Below are 23,171 nucleotides of genomic sequence, written 5' to 3'. Positions count from 1 at the left end.
CTGTCATTTTGGTTAAAAACCTCTTAAAGAATTATGCTAATGTATTAACTCCTACTCTGCTACTAATTAAGTGTGTGACCTTGGGCAAATGAGCTCTACGTTCCTTATCTGCAAAATTAAAGGATTCAACTCAATGTATTTTGTGTTTTTTTCCCTCAGAGGTTTTGTTGGTACTGTAGAACTGAAATATACATGGCATATATAAGTAATCATTAAAACATATCTATGAAACTTTGCCATTTACTCCCTGTGTGATTCTAGGCAAGTCATTTCAACTTTCTAGGACTTAGTTTTCTCATCTATAAAATGAAGGGGTTGGATTAGATGACTTCTAAGGTCTCTTCTAAACCTATGAACCTATGAGCTTAAGTGATCTTTTTTCTTTGCCCCTATCAATCTATGATTCCCATTATTTCTTTCATCAGAAATGTTTATAGTAGATAAATAGGATTGATCCAGGGCAGTGAGGTGGCACAGTGGATAGAACACTAGGTCTGGAGTCAGGAAGACCTGAGTTCAGATCTAGCCTCTGACACTTACTGGCTGTGTGAGTGATCCTAGGCAAGTCACTTAACCCTGTTGACCTTAGTTTCCTCATCTGTAAAATGAGCTGGAAAAGGAAATGACAAACCACTCAGTATCTTTGCCAAGAAAACCCCAAATGGGGTTACAAACAGATTGAAATGACTGAACAACAAAAGGAATTGGCCTAATAGGGAATAAAAGGACCCAACAGATGATAGGCTACAAGATGATAGTATTGTTTGGTGGGCACCCCCCCAGCAACTTTTCAGAATTCTCCCAGACTAGCTCTTGAGCTTCCACTCATATATTCACTTTTTTTTGGGGGGGGGGCTAGGCAATGGGATTAAGTGACTTGCCCAGGGTCACACAGCTAGTAAGTGTTATGTGCCTGAGGCCGGATATGAACTCAGGTCCTCCTGAATCCAGGGCTGGTACTCTATCCACTGTGCCACCTAGTTGCCCCATATGTTCACTTTTAGTGCTTAGATGGAGGACATCATTATTTCAAAGGAATTTAATGAAATGATATAGTAAGAAAAGTAGAAAAAAATTTCCTAAACACCTAGGGCATATACATTCTTCCATAAATATGTACAACATCAGTCCTTACATAGGATGTATAAGTGGAGAGGGATACATGCAAAAAAGGTGGCCAGGACAACTTTGGCTTTAAATGGTGCAGAGCAGTTGATTTTCTCTACTGATGTCACCACGGTGACCTTGAAGGCCCTGTGATGTCCTACTCTTGCCCAGGCTGTTAAGTGATGCTCCATGTGTTTGTCCTTGCTGAGCTGGAGGTAACAGATCGGTACCCTGGCTACTGTGCCCAACTGAGCAGCATCAGCATCAGATAGGAGCTGCCTGGAGGCAGGAGGGGAGCAGGATGGGTAAGAGCAGCAGCAAGACATTAGTGAAACTTCAGCAGCAAAGGTGTGTTCCCCCATCCCATGTGTGTCCTGGACTCATGTGTTCCCTATGCAGGTGCTCCTTCATGTGTGTTCCCTGTGTGTCACTGTTCCCGCAGAGATTGTATGCATCTATGGGAGAGTGTTCCTTAGGTTTGTGGGGGAAATGTTTGAGTGCTAACTTTCCTTACTGCACTTTCATTAAATGCCCCTCAGGGAAAGGGTCAATGGTTATTATGCTTAAGTCAGCTGTGGCTGTATACCTGGTCCATGCTTGCCTGTGAGCTAGAATGGACTTAGGGATGGCCCATGCTCATAGGCTTATAGACATAGAGCTCAAATCACCTGGTCTAACCCCCTCATTTTACAGATGATTTGAGAGAGGGGGAAATGACTTGCTCACAATCACATATGGGAAAAGGGGGAGTTTTACTGATCTCTTTTAAATGTAATGATAATAAATTGTCACAGCGTCATCATTCAGTTATTTTATTTTATTTTGTTTTCTTCGTAGGTCCTTTATTTTTAATTTGTGTATTTATAATAGTCAAAATGACTTAGTTGCTCAAAGTTGTTCTTAAACAATATTGCTGTCACTGTATACCACATTCTCTTCATTCTGCTCATTTCTTCATGACTTCATGCAAGTCTTCATTGCCTTTTTCAAAAATTTACTTTATTTTTAATTCACGGATTTATTTTAAATTTTATTTTAAACATAAATATCTAAGCAAACAATTCCTCTAAGAATAAAAGCCTTTATAATGAAGTCCTTGTTTAAAAAAAGATAAGAAAAAAATTTCACTAATCATTTAAAGGTCAGCTGCACACACACCATTGCAGCCCATGACCAAAATACCTTCCCTGCTGTTGGAATTTCAAGGACTTCTGAGAAGCTGCTGGTTCTGCATTCAGCAGCTAAAAACCCCTACAGAACCTTGGTCCAGGGAGCGGGGTCCACCTGCCCGGTTTCATACACTAAGAGAGGATTGTGGAATAGTGAGGAAAATACTGATTTAAGAGTCAGGTAGCCTGAGTTTTGTCTCGGTTTCTGCTACTAACTCACTATGTCTTCTGCAAATCACTTCTCTCTGGGTCTTAGTTCCTCTTTTCTAAAAGGAGGGGATTGTTTGGTGATCCCCATTGCCCAATTCTAGTTCTAATATTCTGTAATCCTAAACGGGGGGCACTAGGTGGCGCCATAGTGCACAGAGTGCCAGACCTGTAGTTAGGAAGACTCATCTTCCTGAATTCAAATGTGGCCTCAGACACTTAGCTGTGTGACCCTGGGCAAGTCACTTAACCCTGTCTGCCTCCATTTCCTGATCTATAAAATGAGCTGGAGAAGGAAATGTCAAACCACTCCAGTATCTTTGCCAAGAGAACCCCTACTAGAGTCATGAAGAATTGAACATGACTGAAATGACTCAGCAATGACAACAAATCCTACCCTCGTTAGTCCGGGTGCCCTGCACCAGGCCCCAAGATATTGCTTTTCTGCTTTCTTCCTTCCGTTCTCTCTTTTTTAAAAACTTATTTATTTATTTATTTATTTTATTTTTAGGCCATTGGGGTTAAGTGACTTGCCCAGGGTTACACAGCTAGTAAGTGTCAAGTGTTTGGTCTGACTTCAGGGCTGTTGTCCTATCCACTGTGCCACCTAGCTGCCCCTATTCCTTCCATTCTCAATCCATTTTTCATGCTCATTTTGAACCTTGCATTAATGATACTTGATAACAATAACAACAATAATAAATTACGTGGTGTTTCAAGGTTAACAAAATGCTTTATGTATGTGATTTCATTTAATCCTTACAACACCGGTGTGAAGTAGGCTCCCTGTTTTGCAGATGAAGAAATTGAGAAATAAATTGACTTGCCCAGGGCCACACAGCCAGAAAGTATCTAAGGCAGGGTTTGAAGTTAGGTCTTCTTTGCTTCAAGCCCACTGCTCTAACCACCATACCACACTGACGCAGACTATGCTTCTGCCTTTGCCATCCTGCTCAGTCCAGAGCCTGAGCAGCTACTTGACTTCCCTACTCTTACCCCTGCATTGGGTCTGTTCCATCCAATTTATTCTCACGACCCTCTCTCCCTCTGATCTCAGTTTCACTCTTTGGCTTGACAGTACCATCTTTATGCATTAACTAACCCTGCAGTTGTGACCTTTTCTATTGGTACCACTCTACCACCCTCTCTGTCCCACCAGTCTGACCCAGGTCTCAGTCCTGGGCCTTCTTAGTATCTGCCTCCCTTTGCCTCCTATCTGATGACGACAGTCACGAAACATTCATTTGTTCCCACTGAGTTGAAAGCAAGTAGCCCTGTCTCTCAACCAAGTTATGAAGTCTGTGGAGTAAACTTCTGAATCTCCAATGCCAACTTTTTACTATTTCCCCCCATGTTGTTCAGTCTTCCCTCTCCCTCCTCACTTCAGACAGCCAACACCTTCATTTTCTCTTCATTGCCTACTGCTTTTAAAAACAGAATAGGACCTGATAGCAGCTAGGCCCTCTCCCTGGTTGGTTGATTGGCTAATCGAGGTAACCAGGCAAAGCAAGGAGCGTGTGAGTGTTTACTACGTGCCAGGCACTATGCTAAGGGATGGAGATACATAATCAAGCAAAAAAGACATTCCCTTCCCTCAGGGAGCTCTTATTTATTTGTTTGTTTTGTTTGTTTGTTTGTTTGTTTTTTAAAAAAAATTTTGGTTTTTTTAAGGAGTTTTTATTTTAATAGGGGCCAATACCACATACAAGAAAACTCAAAAGCTTGCGGGGAGGGGGAAGAGACCCATGTGGGGGTAAGCTCTAGAAAGTCCAAAACAGCTGGGCAGATTGGCCAGCCTGGATTCTGCCCTCATGATACTTACAAACCCATCAGTTTTCTCTGGGCTCAAGATCTTGGGTGACCTGGCAGCCCGGCATAGCACAAGGCTTTCCTAGGGTCACAGACAGGGACATACTACTCAGCCTCCTGTATGCCCTGCCACAAAGAAGCCTAATATGGCTAACTGGATCTCTCTTCTTCCAAGATAATCATTTCTGAAACAGTAGTATAATGGGCCGAGCTTTATGAACACCAGCCAAGAATTATGTTTCTCCTAGTTTTTAGTGTGCTGTCTACAAGTGTGGGAGAAAGGCTGGTGCAGTACTAATAACTATTGCCTGGAACAGCTTCCTTGCGGCCCCGACAAGTGAGCTGCCTTGGTTTCTTTACTCTGGATGTCTTAGCTCTGATTATTCCTGTACACGAGCCATTCCCTCCAACTAAACCAGACTAATCATCGTTCCCTCACTGGATAGCATGTATTCCCACCTTTCTACTTTTGCTCACACTGTTACTCCTGCCTAGAATGGTTTTTACTCTCTTCTCAACTTATATGATCCTTTCTTCAGGACCCAGCTCAAGTTATGTCCTTGTTAGTAAAACCTTCCTCAGCTTCCCCAATCTTCGGTGGTCATTCCTCCAAATTCCTGTAGCGCCGACTGTCTATTTCTCTCGTTTGGCATTTAACATATATGTAACTCTTGTGTCAAAGATTTCCTCCTGACATAAAGGTCTGTATGTCCTTTGATGACCTCTCCATTCTTTGGTTTGCTTTTCATCACTTCATTATCATTGTCTGGAATTTTCCTTATGGTAGCCACCAGCTCCCTGCACAAGAACTTAAACCCACCATATTACACTGTATCTTCATGCCATACCTCTACCTTTGGTAATCAAATGAAAATTACCAAAAAACTTCACCCTCACCATCAATCATCTTTACATCAATTTCCTCTATTAGAATGTAAGCTTCTTGAGGGTAGCACTGTTTTACTTGCTTATATTTGTATTCCCAGCATGTAGCACCATGACTGACATATAGTAACCATTGAGTGGTTTAATGTATTTAATAAATATGCTTCCATTTTATTTTATTCCATTCCAAAGAATGATAGGGGTATCCAGATGGTTGTACCTTTTTTCCCCCTGTTGTTAGTGCTATCAGGTGTGTGTGTGTGTGTGTGTGTATGTGTGTGTGTGTGTGTGTGTATTTAATTTACATCCTCTATTCACCTCCCCAGGACTACCTGTCTATCACTGTCTTTCCAAAGTAATTAGAGAGGGAGAAGGAACCAAGTTTTCTTGAAGCAGGTCATCATTTGCTCAGTTCTTCTCCCCACTTTTGAATCCTCCTGCCCTAAGCTACCTCCATCAAGTGCATTTCTATGCATGATCTTTGGTTATACTCCACCTGAAAGTTTTGTGGGCAAGGACACGGATGCTTCACCTGGATACAGTGGAATAGTAAGGTCTATGCTGAGAAGAAGAGGGAATAACTGAAGAGGGAAGTGATGTGGAGATGGAAGAAGGGACTGTGTTAAGTTCAAGAAAGAAGAAAGAATATCACAAAAAGTATAGTAGCATTTTGATGATTACTTTGGTCCTTATCTTTTGAATGAAGGATGAGATGCTTCTTTTTAAGACCTAGATTACTATGTTAGCATCCTCTAGGGTGGAGGTTCTTAATCTTTTTTTTTAATGTGTCATGGATGCATTTGGAAGTCTGGTGAATCCTAAGGATCCCTTTCTCACAATAATATCTTTTAACACTAGAACAATCAGGTCTGATTGGTCTTTTGAGGTATTCTGGAATTCCAGTCATTCTAGTATTGAAGAAAATACTTTCAATTAGAAAATAAAGACGTAATTTCCTTTCCATCCAAATTCATGGACCTCATGAAATCTATTTAAGATTTCATGCTTTAGAGGATGGGCACAAGCTACAGAATTAATTTTGGAGTTATGAGATCATAGGATTATAGTTCTAGAGCTGGAAGGGACCTTCCACATAACTGCCACATCTGGTCCATCCCCTTTATGTTGAGGCACCTAGGTGGTGCAGTGGATAGAGTGCCAGACAAGTCAGGAAGACCTGAGTTCAAATCCAGCCTCAGACACTTACTAGCTACGTGACCCTGGGCAAGTCATTTAACTCTGTTTGCCTCAGTTTCCTCATCTGTAAAATGAGCTGGAGAAGGAAATGGCAAACTGCCCAGTGTCTTTGCTAAGAAGACCCCAAATGGGGTCATGAAGAGTGGGGCATGACTGAAAAGTATGAACAGCAACAATAAAAGCACAAAAAGCTGGATTTGGAGGTGGGAAGACCTGAGTTCAAATCCAGCCTCAGATACTTGCTAACTGTGTGACCTTAGCCAAGTGACAATCTCTGCTTGTTTTAGATTCCCCATTTGTAAAACGGGGATAATAATAGCATCTACCTCCTAGGGTTGTTGAGAGGATCAAATGAGATAATAATTGTGAAGTGCTTAGCACAATCCCTGGCACATAGAGTTCTATCAATATTAGTTTATACATAATGCTAAATTTCTGTTTCTTGAATATTTAAACCTAGTCAACCCATTTTTAATACACAGGTGCTTTATAGTATTGACATTTCTTTTTTCTTCTGCTTGAAAACATGACAGTAGGACACATCTACAAGTAAAGAGGGGGCATGGAGACTTACTGATGCTCATTGCTCTCTATCTGCTGCCTATCCAAATGGAGGCTTGGTGAACCTGCTTCTAAGAAGGTGAAGTAGAAGGTCCTGATGCTTTAGAGTTTGCACAGCTTGTCAGCTAGCCAGAGATGAAAAACTTTTAAAAAGGCTGATGAGCCAGACTGGGTGTGCATATAAAAGGCAAGAAAAGGTGAAAAATCTCTCTCTCTCTGTCTGTCTCTTTCTCTCTGTCTTTCTGTCTCTTTCTCTGTCTGTCTGTCTGTCTGTCTGTCTGTCTCTGTCTCTGTCTCTCTATCTTTCTGTCTTTCTCTTTCTCTGTTTTTCTCTCTCTCTGTCTCTGTCCCTGTCTCTCTGTCTCTGTCTCTCTCTGTGTCTGTCTGTCTGTCTGTCTCTGTCTCTGTCTCTGTCCCTCTCTCCAACTACTTTCAAATGAGGGAGGAAGTGAGCCCTCTAGCTGGGGAGAGGGGCAGCCACTTGCCATGTGGCCATGAATAGATGGCTCTGCTGTTTGCTTTTTCTTGGTTTATTCTTTCCTGACCTAAGGTGACTGAATATCTTTGGCTAGTCACCATTATGTTCAGAAATCCCATTCCTCATAGCATAGGTTAGTTACTACTGAGAGTAATTCTTTTAGGGAACGACCCTTCCTTGGGACTATTGGGTTGTTTTTAAGAGGTCTTTTCCATTGCCTCATCTAAATTGTCCAAATTCAAGTTTTCTCTTAAAGCCCCAATTTAAGGAGGAAAATGGTTTTGCTGCCAGGACAACCAATGGAAATCTCTAGAAAGATGACGTCTGAGTATAAATTATTTCCTTTGTGAATACATGTTCAAGTGCTCAAGTGCTCTGGGACTACCTCTTTTCTAAGCAAATATTCTTCGATTTGGCCCATGTGCCCTCAAGGAATGTTCTTGATGGTGGTGTATAAATCATGGCAGCTTTGTTGTAAATAATCCTAAAATATCCCTTCACACTCAGTCCATTGGACATAGTGACTCCATTATCCATTTGTTCCTTGTGATGTTAAAGCCTGAGTCAAGGCTACTGGGATTTTCATAATTTAAGATATTAAATCTATGGTCCTTTTTGGATGGTGGGCATATTCACTTTTTCCTTTTCGGGGAACAGTTCATTGACCACCAAACAACAATTCTCCCTATAAACTTGACTTTAGTTTATTTAATGAGCAAAATTTCTTCCAAATGTTGATGGAACAGCTCTCCCTCCTGACCTCCCACCTCCTAGTGAAGATTGCAATGGAAGGATTTAGCCATTCTAAAAAAAAGTTCCTGCTGTGATGTTAACTGCTTTTTGACAGAAAGCATTCTGGTCTTGTGCTCTCCCTCAAACAATTATATATCTACCTATCTTCTTATATGTCATAACACCCCGTCCCTACCCCAATTAAAATGTAAGCTTCTTGAAAGTAGGGACTGTTTTTGTTTTTGTTTTTTTGTTTTTTTTTGTATCTCTGGTTCTTAGCATAGTGACTCGTATATTATAAGTACTTAATAAGCGATTATAGAATTGGATTGGATGCTGAGTTTCCAGTTTATCTTGTACCTTATTGGCTATATGTCCCTGAAGAAGTCACTGAGTCTCTCTAAACCTGTTTCCTCATTAGCCTCCTTGCAGTTTTCTGGACCTGGTATTCTATATCCCTCTCTGTGTCTTTATAGAGGTTTTCCTACATGCCTCAAATGCTTTCCCTCTTTGAACCCCTAGCTCCTTTCAAAGTTGAGTTCAAGCGATATTTCCTACAAGTGGCCTTATTTGCTTATCTTAGCTGTCATTATTCCCCTATACTCCCACATAATTATATTTATTTTGTGCATATTTTATAAGAAATTATCTGTATACATGGTGTTTCCCTTCCAAAAGAATGTAAGCTTTTTGTGGGCAAGGACTGTTTTGTTTTTCTGTTTGTATTTTTGGTGCCTAATAAATTGATATATAAAATGGGGATTAAAATATTTGTATTACCAGTTACTCCATAGGGTTGAAATGAGAAAGTGTTTTGCAAACCTTAAAGTATCACAGAAATGTGAGTTATCATCCTTATTATTTTCTGCCTTAATTAGCTCCTTGTAAATTCAGTCATTTGATTATTGTACTTTTTACAGGCTATAATGAAAGGCCTGTTGCAATTAGTTTCATTTGACATCCGAGATGGGACTCTGGTCCTTAGTATTATTTTTTCTTCAGCAATTAACCTATAGTAGTTGAAACTGATTTTCCATCTGCCCCTTCTTCTTCAGTCCAGGAACATTTGAGTCAATCATTAAGGCTGGGTGATGCTGCTGAATTTGTGGTTTCCAGCAGATTGGACATTTGGCTCTTCATCTTTGAACAATGATCATTTTTCAGTCTTGTGGGGGATTCATTTTCATAACATTTTCAATAAATAATGAAATACCATGGAAACTCCTGCAGGCTTTGAGCTTGTTTTTTTCTGCACCAATGATTTCAACTGGCTTTTAGGAAAGGCAACTGTGTACTGACTATTCTTTGAAGTGTTTTTATTCACTCATTGTTTCTGGCCTCAAAGACAGTGTAAAGTAGTAAATAGAATGCTAGATTTGCACAGTGAATTTGGAGTCAGGAAGACCTAAGTTGAAATCCCACTTCTGACACTTACTGTACTTACTAGCTGTGTTATTATGGGTAAGTCACTTTCTGTGCCTCAGTTTCCTTATCTGTAAAATGAAATAATACTAGGAGCTACCTTACAGAGTTGTTGTAAGGATCAAATAAGATAGTATATGTAAAAGCATTTTACATATTTTAAAGCACCATGCTATTTTTATTTATTATTGTTATTATCATCATTATTATCATTATTGAAAGAGCACTGAATGAGCATTAGGAGATCCAGGTTCCAGTCCTGGATCTTCCAGTAGCTAGCTGTGTGACCTTGGGCAAGTTAACTCACCTCTCTCAGACTCAGGCTCTTCATCTGTTAAATGAATTGGATGTACTAAATGGTCTTTGTCCATGTCTCCCATGTTTCAAAAGTTTTTAGAAAGTTATTCTTCAGGGTCAAGGTATTATCTCCTATTGAGATGCAAGTATACCTGGGAGGAGGTCACTGATTAAGTAGGAATTGGTTATAAACGCATGAACATAATTAGCTGATCAGCCTCTTTTCAGAGTAGAAATCCTAGCTGAGATAAGATTTTCAATAGGGATAGGGAAAATATGACTCTTGACTACAGAGATTTTTTTCTCATTGTCACGTATCCCTTTTGCAGTCTGGTGAAGCTCATGTACCCCTTCTCAGAATTATGGTTTTTAAATGTATAATATATATAGGATTACAAATGAAATCAATTAGATCTAAACTGTTACCAAATATTTACACATACACATGTACGTAGACATATATGTATATGTAAATATGTATATAAATATACATATCTGCATATACATACACACACATACATACATACATGTATATTAAAACAATACAAATTCATGGGCCCCATGTTAAGAACCCCTGGTATTAGAACACTTGGTCAAATAGGCCTGAATGGCTTTTTCAGGCAGGCTTTTTCAGCCTGCCACATACTGTATATCTGTGTAAAGGATACATGAGAGAAGATGCATGAAAATGAAAGAAAAGATGAAGAAATCAAGGCAGAGAGTTTTGCCCAGGGCTCTGAAAGAAAAGATGAAGAAATCAAGGCAGAGAGTTTTGCCCAGGGCTCTGAACAGTGGGACTGCTCTGCTACAAGCAAACATACTTACTCACCTATTCTCCCTTTATCTCCAAAGTATTTGGACACTACGAGGAATGGAAAATGATGACAACTCTGGTGAAATGCATTTGGAGTCCAAACATGTGGGTTTGAATCCCGGCTCTGTCCCTCGCGACCTTTGGCTTGTAACCCAGCTTCTCTAAGTCTCAGGTTCCTTTGCCATGAAATGAAGGTTTGGATGAGATGATCTCTGAGGCACTTTCCAGTTTTAAATCCTATGACCCTATGTTCTCTGTGTTGATCCTTTGCCACCCATGGTGACCTTCATTAATTTTTAAGTTTTGCTTCTACATTTATTGAATAACAGTGAGTCACCCAGAGTTACTCATTTGGCAAAGAAAAAATAAATTGGAGTCTGGAATAGCTATTCCTCTTTTTTCAGGAATTCCTCTGTGCCTAAGGTAAAAGATTGCTTTATTTGTGTGTTTGCAAGCAAAGCAGAGAGAGTGAAATAGTGTATCAGTTTTTCGTTCTTGCATTTAGGTATGCAATTCAATTCAGCATTTAGTAAACCACATTGTATGAGAGACATGAATACTTCAAGGAGTCTATGGTTTCATTAATGTGGCTGCTCCGTCTAACCATGCAGATTGCAACAAACCCATTCCTTTTCGTTTTGTGTGATCTTGTCTGTGTCCTATGATGGTGCTTTGCAAACCTGCCTCTAAGTCTTTGTATCAGTTGACCATTAAGTCAGTTTTAAATTGGTGCTATACAACTGTGGCCCCTTAATCTTGCTAGATGACTAGTCTACTTCCTTTTCTGACCCATTTCTGGCCATTATTAGCCAAATGACAGTCAATTCACACTGTAATGAAGAGGCAATTGGTAGGTAGCTCAGTAGATAGGGTGATGGCTCTGAAATCAAGAAGACCTGAATTCAAATCCAGCCTCAGACACTTACTATGGAACCCTGGGTAAGCCACTTAGCTTCTCTTTGCCTCAGTTTCCTCAATAATAATAACACCTACATTGCAGGGTTGTTAGGAGGTTCAAATGAGGTAATATTTGTGAAAAATACTTAGCCTGACACTTGGTAGATATTATGTAAATGCTTATTCCTTTCACTGTAACGGTCGTCTTTTTAAAAATCCCTATAGTTGTTGCTAATTCATCTCAAGTACATGTGATTTTCAATATTGTTAATCTCTATTCCACAATTGGAAATATCCTATATAAATTGTTAATTTATTTTTCTTATTTGGCTCAACATTTAGAACACCACTTGCCTGAGGAAATGTGCATATAAGGCTAGAGAGACAAGACGGGGGATGCTTTGGAGAGATAAAAACAAAGAAAACTTCCTTTCACCTTTCTCTGATTATCTTTTTCTCCCTGGCCACCAGTTATAGATCTTTCCATTTTCTCTTCAAGTGAGATCGAACCTGTGGTTTCGCTGCCAAGTGCAACATGGTATATTTGATCGAGAGCTGACCTGAGTCAGCAGTCTTGGGCTCGCATTGTAATCCTGACACACACTGACTTTGTTGCCTTGGACAAGTCCCTTCACCTCTCAGAGTCCCAGTTAACTCTCTAAGACTGTAACTTGCAGACAAGGTACTGACCTGTGCTGATGGAGGAAATTTTCTCATTAGGGTTCCCCACACCATCGAAATCACAGTTCCTCTCCATATAACCCTTACTTTTCTCATTCTCACCACATCATTATCTAGTACCACACTTTCCTAAATTGGAGATGGGGTGGTGAGACCATGATGTTACCTTGTGACCTTTACATTCCGGAATAATTAATGAAATAACTTTCCCCTTGGAAAGGTGTCAAAAGCAGCTGCAGCCCTTCTGCCTTTTGGTCTCCTCTTAAAGGCAGTAGTGAGAAGCACTTTTGTTTTTTTGCAACTGATATGTATCCCCATATCTGGTTTTTTCCAACTAACCTGACCATTGAAACATTTGAATGAGTGAGAAAGTATTCCTAATTTTTTTCTTCTACTTATTAAAATCTCATTTTCTCCCCTACAAGACAATGACTTGAAGAGAAATTTCCCAGCAAAAAAGGGTTGCGAATGCCACACAGATGCGGAATTACTACAGTATTTGCAAGTCCAAGAATTGCCTCTCATCAGTCAGAATAAATCTGATTCTTGTTTGCAAATAGAGATACCCTCTTTGTTTTCTCTAAAATAATATTGGCCTCATCTGTTGATGTACACACACATACACATATGTATCTATGGCCTTAATTAAGATGTAATTTTCCCTTTTATTCCTCCTGAGTGATGCAAGAGCAATTCCTGACTCTAAGGAGACCTTCTCTGATAGAAAATACTTGCATGTATATAAGGAGCCCTGTCCCTGCTTTCTATTTTGTTCATCTGACTTCAGCGTAAATATTTCTGAATTTTTTTTTTTTGGTTAAAATAGCCTGGCCCAGAGTACAGAGGAAGCAAAACTGTCAGTTTTTGTTTTTTTTTGCTTAAAAGAATGTTTTACTAGATTTTGACAAATAGACAAATGATACAAAGCAAATGTACCATGGTGCTTTTTCTGTCTGCTCTCCATAACCTTGTATACCATATTTTTGGATGGTTTTGGTTAGGAACCATATGCATTAGAATACAGAATTAGGGAGGCAGAGTCAGAGGACCTGAGTTTAATTCCGTTCCCTGATGCTTACCTCCCTGGGCCTCAGCTTCATCATCTATAAAATGAATGGGTTACACTCAGTGGCCTCTAAAGCCATTTATGATTTATGATCATATTTGTTTACATTCTGCTAAAATGTCTCACTGGTCTTTTTCTTCTATAACCCCTTCATGGTGCTGGTGGACAAAGTCATCTGAACTAGTATTTATTGTTTCTCTGACTGCACGTACCTGGAGAACTTACTCCCTGCCAAACCTTCCTTATCTTGAGTGGGCAAAGCTTCCCTAGCAACTGGACCACGACCTTCCTCTGTTCCAAACTCTCCTCTTTTCAGTATGCTGTAGGGGAAAATAGCTACCTGTCCCACTTGCTCAATTGTCTTCATGATTAGGCTTTGTTTACTAGAAGTGGATTCTGGGGATTGTTCCTTCTCGCTTTCTCCCTATTTTACCCATTTGTTGACATAGTTCATAACATGTTTCTTGAAGATCCTTATTAGTACAATGCCTGCCAGTCAACTGACTGACCTTCCAATGCTTTGCTTAATTAAGTAAAAGAGTAAAATGCCCGGGTGGGTTTCCTCCATTGGCCAAATTGAACATTTAACTGTATTAATATTTAATTGTATTAATATTTAACTTAACTTCCTCCATTGGCCAAATGGAATGTTTAACTGTTTAACAGGATGTATGGCATAAATATTGACTGTCATAAACTGATTTGATTTCCCAATGCAAGAATTTAATATGTGCAAAAAAGACAACTTGTTGAAATATAGCCTTTAAAGTAATAATAATAATAGACAGATAGATAGCATTTATATAACACTTTAACATTCAAAAATCTCTTTACAAATATTATTTCATTTTGTTCTTGCCACAACCCTGGGAGGTACGTGCTACTAATTGTCCTCAGTTTATATAAGAGGAAATTAAGGTTAAATGACTTGCCTAGGGTTGCACAGCTAGTAGGTATCTGAGGCTGCATTTAAACTCTGGCCTTCGTAATTGGAGACCCAGATCTCTATCCACTGTACCACCCAGCTGCCCTTGTATACTTTTTCTTTGATGGGGTCAAAATTTGCTTAAAATTTTGGGGCAATAATCAAGGAGCAATATACAGAGCAAGATTTTGTATTATCTAATCCAGAAAATTGTATAATTATGGAGATTCAATAGAAAATATCTGCAAAAGCCTCTCTATTTCCTTTTCATATTTTCATCTGGGATACCCTCAATGTGTGCACAGAATATTCTCAAAGATTTTATAGAGATGAGAAAGAATGCAAATAGGTTGGTAGTTACTCTGTTTTGGTAATAATAACTTACAAAAACTTTAGACAGAATCTCACTGATGAGATATGTTATATTAATCAGTTGGTTAATCAAAAGCATTTATCAAGCAGTTACTATATTCCAGGAATTGTGCTAAGATGTGGGGATGTTTAAAAAAAAAGATGAAAACCATTCCTGCCCTCAAAAAGCTTACATTCTCATATTATGGGGTGAGTGAAAGTCTATACACATGAATGCAAGAAATAGGAAAAAAAAGTTAGAGCTGTAGGAAGGTTGACCATTCTCATAAGGAGAGATATCATTGATGAAATTCTTAAAAACCTTATATAATACTAACTTTTATACAACAGACAGAAGTATTTATGCAACATGGTGTGATAGAAATATTTGAAGTCAAGAGACACTGGTTCATGTCCTTATTCCCATTCTCATAAACTGTGTGACCTTGGACAAGCCATTTCACCTCTTTAAATCTCAGTTACCTGAATTGTAAAATAGGGCTATAGTATTTGCACAATCTACTCCATATGTTTGTTGGGAGGAAAATGTTTTGTTAACCTTAAGTAGCTTTGGAGATTGTCTAATCCAAAACCCTCATTTTTCAGATAAGGAAATTGAGGCCCAGAGAAACAAATTTCCCTCCCCAAAGTCTCACAAGTAGTCAGGTGGAAGGGCTGGGGCTTGAACCCAGGTCCCTTGACTCCAAATGCAATGTTCTTTTCACTACACCATGCTGAAACAGTATAGAAATGTGAGATATTAATTATTATGCAAAGTATCCCTTGGTATTGATGAGTCTTTTAATGAAGGGTCTGGTTTGAGATTACTAAACATTTTGGAAAGACCTTTAGGAAGTGTGAATTCAACACTGAGTGTGCTTTATTTTAAAAGAAAGAGAGCATGACATGAAATTTCAAAAGGGTGAATTGTGAAATGTCCAACTTGACTGACTGCCTTGCTTTTTGGTTGGAGCCATGCAGTTTTAATTTGTTTTGGTTATCATTGTTGTTTTAATTGATCTAATCAGAATGCTACAGATGTCCTGGTCTCTAGGCCACCAGTAGGCAGAGTCTTTTCAGTCAGCTCCAAACTTCCAGTGGGGAAGAGGGAGCTCCTTGTGCGTCTGAACAATGACCCCCTTGGCTGTTTACTGAAAGTATGTAAAGGCTTTGAGCAGAGACCTACTTCAGCCAATCATCCTTACCCAGAAGAATAATAATGGATAGAAGCAGGAAGACAGGATGGAAGCCTTGCAGAGAGGTATCAAACTTAACCTACCTACAATGACACATCCCTCCCTTCTCCCCCCAGCATTGTTCTTCCTTCTCACCAAGAGATACTCAAGTAATAATGGGAATAACATCAGTATGTTTTTCTTCTTATAGGTATGCTTGTAAAAGGATGTAGATTTGGTGTCAAGTTGTGGAGCAAGGAAGAAAAGCCAATGGATACAAAAAACCATTTACAATAATAATCATGGAAACAGAAGAGACCCTACTGATCTTATAGTTACATACTTGGCTTTTAAAGATGAGGAAACTGAGGTCCAGAAAGGGGAAAGTGATCAGCCTTTGAGGACAGAGACCATATCTTATCTAAACTTTGTATCTCCCCCAGCACCTGTGGTACTCTGTACCTAAAGTCCCCTAAAAATATTTGTTGTATTATGTTCCCCAAGATCACATGCTTGTTAGTGGCAGAACCAGGACTAGAATCCTGGTCTTCTGACTTTTAGTCTAGAGCTTTTTCTATTAAGGGAATTAAAAAAATAGATTCCAAACCTATTCTTACTATTATAGTTCTTATTATTTGATTATCATGAGATAACCAGTAACTACTGGTAGATACTTTGTTATGCTCAGGCTTCCTTCTTTCAGTTTCTCTTAAACTTCTACCCTTAACCAGTAGGTGGTGCTGCTATCCACTAACCTGATCCTATTTAATCAGGTCCTATGCTTACCCTGGTGATTATAATCATTTTGCTGAGGAGTGCTGAGCAGACATGCTTCCTTAGAAGCAGATGGGTGAGGAACAGATGTAATATAAGGGACTATTCACATCTAAATGTTAATTAGCAAAATGTCTTAGGCTGTCTTGGTGATTTATTCCAGGGCTGCTTAATAGGAAAAAAACTCAGTCTAGCTTTGAATGTCATCACTAAAGTGGACAAGTCAAAGTTGGATAGAAAGAGCAAATCTTTTCTTTCTTGTCTCATAGTAGCCTGAAGGAGGCATCTCTTTCATTCACAATCTATCAGTTAGTCAATCAATAAATATTTTATTAAGTACTTAACTATGTGTGTACCAGGCACTGCTAAGCATTGAGGATACAAAGAAAAAGAAAAAAAGAGTTTCTTCTCTTAAGGAATAGATGATGCAGTATGTTACATCTAGGCACATACACATATGCAAAATAGTTGGAAGAGAATCTTAGAGGGGGAGGCACTAACAGCTGGGGGAAAGCCAAAGGCTTCCTGAAGAAAGTGGCATTTGAGCCACTTAAAAAAGAATTATATTATATTAGAGTATATAAATTATATAAAGTATATAACTGTATACATTATATAAATAAATAAATATATAAATGTAATGGATAAATATATTATATCAAATTATAATGTGATGTTTTTAAAGAATTCAGGAATTCTAAGAAGAATAGGTAAGGACAAAGATTATTCCTGGCATGAGAGTCAGCCAGAGCAAAGGCATGGTGATTAGAGATGGAGTGTCATGTGGGAGAAGCAGTGAGTAGACCAATATGGTGCATGGAGGGGAGTAATGACTAAGAATGTTGGAACTATAGGAAGGGGTCATGTTATGAAGAGCTTTAAATGTCAATTGGAGAATTTAATATTTGATCCTAGAGGTAATAGGAAGTCATTAAAGCTTACTGAATTGGAGTGACATGATTAGACCTTCACTTTAAGGACATAACTTTGGCAGCTATGTGCAGGACAGACTGAAGTGGGGAGAGACTTGAGTCAGGGAGACCAGTGAGAAGGCTGTTGCAATAGTTTAGGCAAGAGGTGATAAGAGCATGAATTAGGGTGTGAGCTGTGTGAGTGGAGAAATGAGGACATAAGCAAGAGATGTTATGGAAATAGAAATGGTAAGATTTGTCGATTGATTAAATATAAAGGATGAGTTAACATGAGGAATCAATGATGACACTGAAATTGTGAACCTAGATGACTAGGAAGATAGTGGTGCCCTTGACGGTAATAAAGAAATATAGAAGAAGGGTGGGTTTTAGGGCAAGGAGGAATGATGTGCTCAGTTTTGGACATGCTGAGTTTGAGATATCCCTGAGATGTCTATTAGGCAATTGGTTATGCAAGACTGAACTCTGGAGTGAGATGAGGGCTGGGTGTATAGAAGCATTAGCATGGCCATCATGGTTGAACCCTTGGAAGCTAATGATATCAAATGAGAGAATGTGGAGGAAAAAAATACGGAAAAGAACCTACAGCAGAGCTTTGGGGGACCCCTACAGTTAATAGATGAGACATGGATGAAGCAAAGGAAATTGAGAAGGAATGGTCAGATGGGGAGAAGGAAAACCAAGAAGGAGCAGTGCCATGAAAACTCAGAGAACAGAATCCAGGGGAGAAGTCTATCAACTGTGTCAAATGCTACAAAGTGGTAGAGAAAGATGAGGATTGAGAAATAGCTGTTAGATTTGACAACTAAGAGATCATTGGTAACTCTGGAGAGAGAGTTTTAGTTGAATAATGAAGTTGGAAGCCAGAAAAGAAAAGAAAGTGAGAGGAGAGGAAATAAGATCACTTAGTTTAGATGGCTTTTTCAGGGAGTTTAGTTGAGAAAGGGACAATTGTAAAATGTAACTATCAGGGATGGTAGAATCTAATGACAGTTTTTTTCAAGGATAAGAGAGGCATGGATATAATTTGTGTTCATAGGAGGGTGATCATGATAGTGAGAGGTCTGTATGTTGCCACAAATGGAGAAAAAAATGGAGCAATGAAAACAATGATGGATTTGCAGTCAGAAGAGCTATTTTGAATTCTGCTCTGCTCCTTACTATCAGCGTGGTGTGTATGGGTGCTCAGAGAGGACTAGTACAGCCGGTGTGAGGGCTTGCCAAACAGTTTTTAGGGCTGCTTATCCACTTTTGGTGTCTACCTCTCAACCAACTCTCACCTGCGGCTTTAAGAAGCTGTAGCATGTGCAGTGGCCACACCATGGGAACCCATCTCAGCAAATGGTTAAACCAAGTTGAGGGTTATTGGCAGACCTCAAACCCCATAGGGGATGTGTACACCAAGAATGTGAAGACTTCCTTTGTTGGAATGGGCAGATGAGAACAATTTGTTCCAATGGCCATGAAGGAGGCTGAAGAAGGTGCTGTGGAATGCTTAGAACTTGTTCTGATATCAAAGATGCCAAGGTCATCCATTTGCATTGCAGGCCATCACCAGTCATCCTGACTTTTGTCCTGCCACTGGACTTTGATGGCTCTGGAAGAGAGTGAGGCTGACGACTTTGGGTAACTCTGCCTCACTTAAATCCCATTCATGCAGGAGTCAAGACATCACCTGTGATGTCACTGGTCCTCTTTGAAAATGAAGGATGAACAACAACAACCACCAGGTGACTTTGGGCAAGTCATGTCACTCACCTGGGCTTCATTTCACTCATTGGTAGAATTGTGAGATTTCCGAGGTCTTGTCAACTTTTAAATCCAATGCTATGGAAGAACCAGTGAAGGAACTCAGGAAACAGACTGGAGAAAAGAAGGTTTGGGGCTGCAGTAGTGTTAGTGGTAGATTGGGAAACTGTCTTCAAATATTCAAAGACCTGTGGGACTGGATTTGCTCTGTGTGTTATATAGACAATAAGTGGAAGTTAATAGCTTCACAGATTTAAGCATCAATGTAAGGAGAAAAACAGTAACAGAGCAATCCAACAATGGCATGGTTTATCTTACGATGAATGAGTTCTTTACTTGCAACCTAGGTAGAGGATGGTTGAGCAATGGTCAGGAGTTTCATTGAAGGGATTTTTGCCCTTGGTGAGATGTTGAATTTGAAAATGTCTAAAGTCCATTCTGATACTATGATTTCTCTGGCTTTGTTAATGGCTTAATTCATTAATGCCTCACTCCCTCCACCCTGCCCTTCTCCCCAGACTAAAGGAAGTTGGCCACTGCAATTATTAAAAGGCTACCATATGCCAGGCACTGTGTTAGGTGCTGGGAATACAAAGACAAAATGAAACTGTCCCTGTCCTCAAGGAACTTCTATTCTATTCAATGTATTTGAGACAACATATGTACATCTTAGTATATACAACAATGAAAGGTGATTTTGGAGCACGTTCATTTTAGCTGGGGAGATTAGGAAGTGGGAAGTAGGATTTGAGATGAGCTTTGAAGGAAACTGGGTATTCCAAGATAGAGAAAGTGAGAAGGGGGTACATACTAGGCATTGGGGACAAAATAGATGGAGGGTCATTTGTGAGGAACAGCAAGGTCACTTTGGCCAGACCAAAGAATGTATGAAAGAGAAGGATGTAGAATGAGGCTGGAAATGTAGCTTGGAGCTAGGTTGTAAAGGGCTTTTGTTTTGTTTTAAATAGTATTTTATTTTTTCCAATTACATGTAAAGACAATTTTTAACATTTATTTTTTAAATATAATTTTGAATTCCAAATTTTCTCCTTATCTCTCCCTCCCTAAGACAGTAAACAATTTGATATATGTGCAATCACGTAAAACACATTTCCATATGTCATGCTGTGAAAGAGGAAACAGAACAAAATGAAAAAAAAATCCATGAAAAAATAAAGTGAAAATAGTATGCCTTGATTTGCATTGTTTCCATCAGTTCTTTTTCTGGGTGTGGGTAATATTTTCTATCATGAATCTTTTGGAATTGTCTTGGATTATTGTATTGCTGAGAAGAGCTAAGTCAATCATAGCTGATCATTGCACAATGTTGCTATTACTGCATACAGTGTTCTCCTGGTTCTGCTCACTTCACTTTGCATCATCAGTTCATGTAACTCTGTGAAGGGCTTTAAATAACAAACAGAAGAAATTTTTTTCATCGTAGAGGTTAAAGTGAGCCCCTTGGGTTTGCTGAATAGGGGAGTGACTTGATCAGACCAGGGATTTAGAAACACAAATTGAGGATGGGTTGGAGAGACTTGAGGCAGGGAACCCAATTAGGAGGCTATGCAGTAGTCCAGATGAGAATTGAATGAGGGTCTAAACTAGGGTAGTGGTCCTGTGATTGGAGATAAGGGGACAAATGTGAGAGATATGATGGAAGTAAAATTCACAAGACTTAACTAATAGAATATGCCAGGTGAGAGAGTGGGGAGTTTAGAATAAGTTTGAGTTTGTGAATCTGGGTGATTGGAAGGACAGTGATCCCTCAACAGAAATAGAGCAACTAGGAAGGGGGGTGACATGGATGGAAGGAAAGGCAATTAATTCTGTTTTGGATATATTGAGTTCGTGGTAACTACAAGACATCCATTTATGTTAAAGACTACTATGGAAAGAAGTAGTTAGTTAACTGCTCACCATGGACACAATCCCTACACTAGTAAAATTATGTCCTTGTTAAATCACTGAAAAGAAATCGCATCTCAAATGGGTCTTCAGCCACTTATCCTATAGCACTATTTGAGCCTTCATGGTCTTGTTTCATTCTTAAGATTTCTTTACACTTGCTCTGAAGTTGGCTACATCCCTTACAATTCTACTTCTTCTCCTCTTACTTATCTGACATTCTTCCTCAGATTCCTTTGTTGGCTCATCATTCATATCCCACCCCCTATCTTTTTTTGTGCCCTAAAACTCCATCTTGGGCCCTCTTCTCTCTTTGCCCCCTCCCTTGGTGATCTCATCGGCCTATACAGATTTAAAAATCATTTACGTCTATATAGCTACAACCCTTTCACTTGACCTATTGTAATAACCTCTTAATTGGTCTCTCTGCCTCAATTCTTTCTCCTTTTCTGCCACAAAACCTCCAAAATGATTTTCCTAAAACACAGATGTGAGCTTGTTACTATCCAACTCAGTAAACTCCAAATGTCCCTGTAATTCCTAAGATAAAAATATACATTCATCTGATTGGCATTGAAGCTATTTGTAATCTGGCTCCAACCTATCTCGAAAGCCTCATCGTGTGTTACTGTCTTTCATGCACTTTATGGTCTCACAGACTGTGCTTGGTGTTCCTCACACACAGTACTCCATCTCTTGTCCCATGGCTTGGAGTTGGCTATCCTCCGTGATGGAAATACGCTCCTTCCCCATCTCAGCCTCTTAGAATCTCATTCCCTTCAAAGCTCAGCTCAAGCATGGCCTTCTCCATGAGACCTTTCTTCATCCTTCCCAAGGACTAGAGTCTCCCCACCAAAACTACCTCATACTTATTTCATATATATTTTGTATATAGCCATATGTGTATGCGTATATCTTCCCTGATAGAATTTAATTTCCTTCAAGGCTATTTCATTTTTTTTTTCTTTGTAAAGCCATTGCCTAGAACAGTGCCTGCCTGGCACCTAGTAGGTGCTTACAAAGTGTTTGCCAGTTGATTGAGTGGTCAGATGAGCCTAAACATATCCTCTTTCTCCACCCACAATGTGATGCTTTATTTCCAATAGGAATACATGCTTTACCTTCTTCAGCTGGAGCAGAGAGCAGAGGAGCAATTTCTTGAGCATTGGCTGAATCCACATTGCAAGCCACACTGTGATAGGAATCTGGTACATCCTGTCTAATATGTCTGGGATTCTCAGGTACGCTCAATGTAAAATAGGGTCATCTGTGAATTTTCCTCTCTCGTCTTCTTACTTAATACCGTTTCTTTCTTTATGCTGTAAGATAGGGGAGCATCAGTACCTGGGGAAAGTGAGTCAGCAACTGGTATGTTTTGCATCTGTTTTGTGATTCTGTGGAGTAGGGAAACATGTGCAGAATCTTGCATGTTACCTCAGATGGTAAAGAAAAAATGTGCATCTTTTGTGTTATGCCCTAATTGTTTTCCTGTCCCCCAAATTCTTTCCTTTTTAATTCTTTCTTCACATAGCTGCCAAAATATAAAGTAGCTCTGACCAGTTCTGAATCCTTGCTCAGAAATCTTCGGTGACTCCCCATCGCCTCTAGGAGAAAATACAGATGCTTTAGCCTTGCTTCTGAAGCCCTCCGTGAAGCCCTTGGCTTCCTACTTTTTTCCCAGTCACTTCTCATTAGTCCCTTTTACACATTCCACCTTCCAGTCAAACTATACTATGCACTAGTTTCCTGGGTCTTTGCACAGCCTATTTATCTGCCATGCCTGGAATGTACACCTGCCTCGACTCAACCTTTCAGGGACTTTACCTTTTTCTAAAGATCATTGGATTATAGATCCAACATTGGAAGGGACCTCAGAGGTAATCGAGTCTAAATTCTTCATTTTAGAGATGAAGAAACTGAGGCCCAGGAAGTTAAGTGACTTGTCCACGGTCATGTAGATGGTAGGTGTCAGAATCCAAGTTCTCAAACTCCATTGGCTAGGGCTTTCTCCATTGAGCCATTGTCAGTCAATAAA

The 23,171-nt window shown here is 39.5% G+C and overlaps 1 protein-coding gene across 1 annotated transcript in view; it reads left to right on the top strand.

Moving 5' to 3' along the window:
- The window catches only part of CUNH17orf67 (chromosome unknown C17orf67 homolog), a 28,533-nt gene extending 6,165 nt beyond the window's left edge, over positions 1-22,368 (top strand). The window contains exon 3 of the mRNA XM_020991416.2: positions 22,243-22,368. Coding sequence (XP_020847075.1) covers positions 22,243-22,359 — 117 coding nt within the window. The 3' untranslated portion in view covers positions 22,360-22,368. The remainder of the gene's footprint in view (positions 1-22,242) is intronic.
- Positions 22,369-23,171: the final 803 nt, after the last annotated feature.

Source organism: Phascolarctos cinereus, unplaced genomic scaffold (assembly GCF_003287225.1).
Source record: "Phascolarctos cinereus isolate Bilbo 61053 unplaced genomic scaffold, phaCin_HiC Scaffold_5;HRSCAF=322, whole genome shotgun sequence".
Lineage (NCBI taxonomy): Eukaryota > Metazoa > Chordata > Mammalia > Diprotodontia > Phascolarctidae > Phascolarctos > Phascolarctos cinereus.
Note: the sequence above shows the minus strand (reverse complement) of the source record. Positions and strands in the feature narration are given on the sequence as shown.